The sequence below is a fragment of the Tupaia chinensis genome, unplaced genomic scaffold (assembly GCF_000334495.1).
Source record: "Tupaia chinensis unplaced genomic scaffold, TupChi_1.0 Scaffold000529_1, whole genome shotgun sequence".
NCBI classification, from domain to species: domain Eukaryota; kingdom Metazoa; phylum Chordata; class Mammalia; order Scandentia; family Tupaiidae; genus Tupaia; species Tupaia belangeri.
In genome coordinates, this window is record NW_006160042.1 from 235951 (window position 1) to 238965 (window position 3015).

Below are 3015 nucleotides of genomic sequence, written 5' to 3' on the forward strand. Positions count from 1 at the left end.
CCTCAGCCGGTCCCGCCCGCCGAAGGGAGGCCAGGAATAGAGCGCTTGACGGCCGAATTCAACGGCCTGACCCTGACCGGTCGACCCCGTCTTTCTCGACGTCACAGCACTGAAGGCCCGGAGGACCCGCCCCCATGGGCGGAGAAAGTGACAGGCGTGGGTCCTCTCTCTCGCCGAAACACGGCGCCAGAGGCTCAGGAGCCGGGCCCTCCTTCAGGCTTGAGGCAGAAACTGAGCCGCATGGAGCCTGTGGAGCTTGACGCCCCCGACTCGCCGGAGTGTAGCCGCCCGTCTTTGGAGCGCCGCCGTTATAGCGCTTCCCCGCTGACCCTCCCTCTAGCCGGCTCGGCTCCCTCCCCGCGCCAGTCCCAGGAGAGTCTGCCTGGGGCTGTATCCCCGATAAGCGGAAGGAGGCGAAGTCCGGGGCTGCTCGAGCGGAGAGGCTCCGGGACGTTGCTCCTGGACCACATCTCGCAAACGCGGCCGGGTTTCCTGCCCCCGCTCAACGTCAACCCGCACCCTCCCATCCCCGACATTCGCCCCCAACCCGGAGGTCGGGCGCCTTCGCTCCCTGCCCCTCCCCACGTCGGGGCGCCTGGCTCTCCTAGGACCAAGCGCAAGTTGGTGAGACGCCACTCCATGCAGACTGAGCAGATCCGCCTGCTAGGGGGCTTCCAGAGTCTAGGCGGTCCAGGGGAGCCAGGCCGCTGAGAGGAGAGAGAGGAGCTGAGGAGGGTGGGGATCAGGACCTTAATGGGACAGATGGGATAACCACCTCACATACACACCATGGACATAGGGTCTTTTGCATGTGCTCATGGGCACTGTGCACACATACATCGGTAAAACGTGTCCACAAGCACAGTATCCTTCCTTATTAGCAAGGAAGGATAAGTACTCTATTTAATTGGGTGTATAGACATAAGCATTTGTGCCCTGGTCATTTCACATACACTTGGGACCACTTGTGTACCCACAGGCACACCAATAAACACACGGGACCACATGTGCTAGGGTCCCAAATTCACCTGCATTTGTTCAGAAGCAGTAAGGAATCCCTACATATGGGTAGTCTCCTATGTCTTTGCCTTCCTGCAGAAGCAATCCATTGCTTTCTTTGTATGTCTTGCAACACTGCCTATCATGATTTTGCACACTCTACCCTCTTCATGAGTATCCTACCCAATTTTGCAGGTCTTGCTTCTCCCTCCAGGCCTGACTCCTTGTTCACATTCTGCTTCCAGCACCCCCCCCCCCACTCTTCAGGGTTTTTTCACTCTTCTGGGGGTGAGGGGTTCCTGCAGCAACCCCCCAGCCTCAGTTCTGCTGCTGCCCTTCCTGCTCTCAACTTCTTAACTTCCTGCTTTTTATTCCTGCCCTTTCCCCCCAACAACTACAGCAGGTTGTCTTATTTCCCCAGGGGGTGGGTCATGGGCTCTAAGCTGCTTTTCCCGTCTGTCTGAGCTTATGAACACTCCCACAGATAGAAGTGGGGAGTAACCCTAAATTACTCCTCTCTCCACTTGACATATCAAATAAATGTATTCAGAAGTCTCTTTTTTGTCACCTCTGCCTGAAGTTCTGGGGTGTGGGGAATGAAGAGTGGGGAGGAAGGGTGATACAAACATGTAGCTATAATGATCCAAGGGATACATGGAGGTTCCAGCCAACGTTTTTTTCCAGGAAACCAACTGACCAACTGTGATTGTAGAAGAAAAGCCAAGTGTCCTGTGTCCTGAAGGTTTTAAGGCATTTGACGGGCTTTCATTTTTTCCAATCTCCCTTATGTCTACCCTTAAATTCTTTAAGATTCTTACAGAGTCCCTCTGCCATCAGCAGATATAGTCCAGTAGATTTAACTGTCTCTCTTTCAAGTTTCCTACTTCTTGGGCACTCACGACTTTTACTCAGAGCCTTATTTTTATTCCACCAGATGAATTTCATCCATTTTCTTCAATTTCTGACTGCTAGTTCCCTATCATTGATTTCTGAGCCACTATAGGAGAGTTTGAGGGGATTCAGTTAGTATAACTTCACGTAAGCAATATGGCATGACAGTCAGCTGACAAAGGGTGTGCAGTGAATGTGTGTGTATGTGTGTGTAAGCAATCAGAGGAACCCAGTCTGACAAGTTCTATGAACAAGGGTACCTTTCTTAGTCTAAACCCTAAACCCTAGAATTCTGTTTGTGGGGTGTTGTTTTTTTTCTCTCCATATATTCTCTTTCTCACTCTAATGAGAGGTAAAAGGAGCTGCCCTTTTTACTGTCTCTCACTCCCTCCCCAAACTTAAATTGTGGAAATCAGAAAATTACTCAACAATGTGGCATCATGAAAATGGAGATATTAGAAATCAGAAAAATTATATCTGAACCCCCTTTGCCATCTATTAGCTATGTAATTTGGAACAATTTATCTAGCCTCTCTGAGCGTCAGTCTCCTTATTAGTAATCTAATAAACTTTAGTAAGTGATTGTGATTATTAAATAAAACAATGCAATAAAGTACATCATGCAGTATAAGCTCATTAAATGTCAGTATTTTTCCTTGTTTTTGCTCCTTCACCAATTGCATGTGATCTTGGACAGGCCACATCATTTCTCTGAGCCACACCGATAAAATGAAATGATCGAACAGATGATCTCTAAGAACCCTTAAACTCCCAGCTTTGGGTCCAGGCCTATTTTTCTTCAAGCCCCGCCCCAGAGATCTGGCCCACTTTCTAGTAGTAGCCACAGGACTCCCAAAGACACGCCCAATCTCTGCTTCTCTCGGGTAGAGGATATAGCTTTTTTTCTTTGTCATTGGTTGTCAGAACCTCCACCCTCCTCAATATTTGCCTATGGCGGAGCGGGAACCCTCCAGCTCCCGCCCTCTTACAGATGATTGGCATGGAACCTGGCTCGTCTCCGCCCCCACTTGACTGATGGCTGGGACCCGGCACCGCCCTCAGTCCCCGGGCGTTCACTGACTGGGTTTGTTGGGACCGTTAGCTCGCCAGGCTGGCAGGCTTCGG

At 50.6% G+C, this 3015-nt stretch overlaps 1 protein-coding gene across 1 annotated transcript in view; it reads left to right on the forward strand.

The window, feature by feature from the left end:
• ANKRD34A (ankyrin repeat domain 34A) overlaps window positions 1-2416 on the forward strand; it is a 4361-nt gene extending 1945 nt beyond the window's left edge. Inside the window, exon 4 of the mRNA XM_006157155.3 lies at window positions 7-2416. Coding sequence (XP_006157217.1) covers window positions 7-711 — 705 coding nt within the window. The 3' untranslated portion in view covers window positions 712-2416. The remainder of the gene's footprint in view (window positions 1-6) is intronic.
• The last annotated feature ends 599 nt before the right edge of the window (window positions 2417-3015 follow it).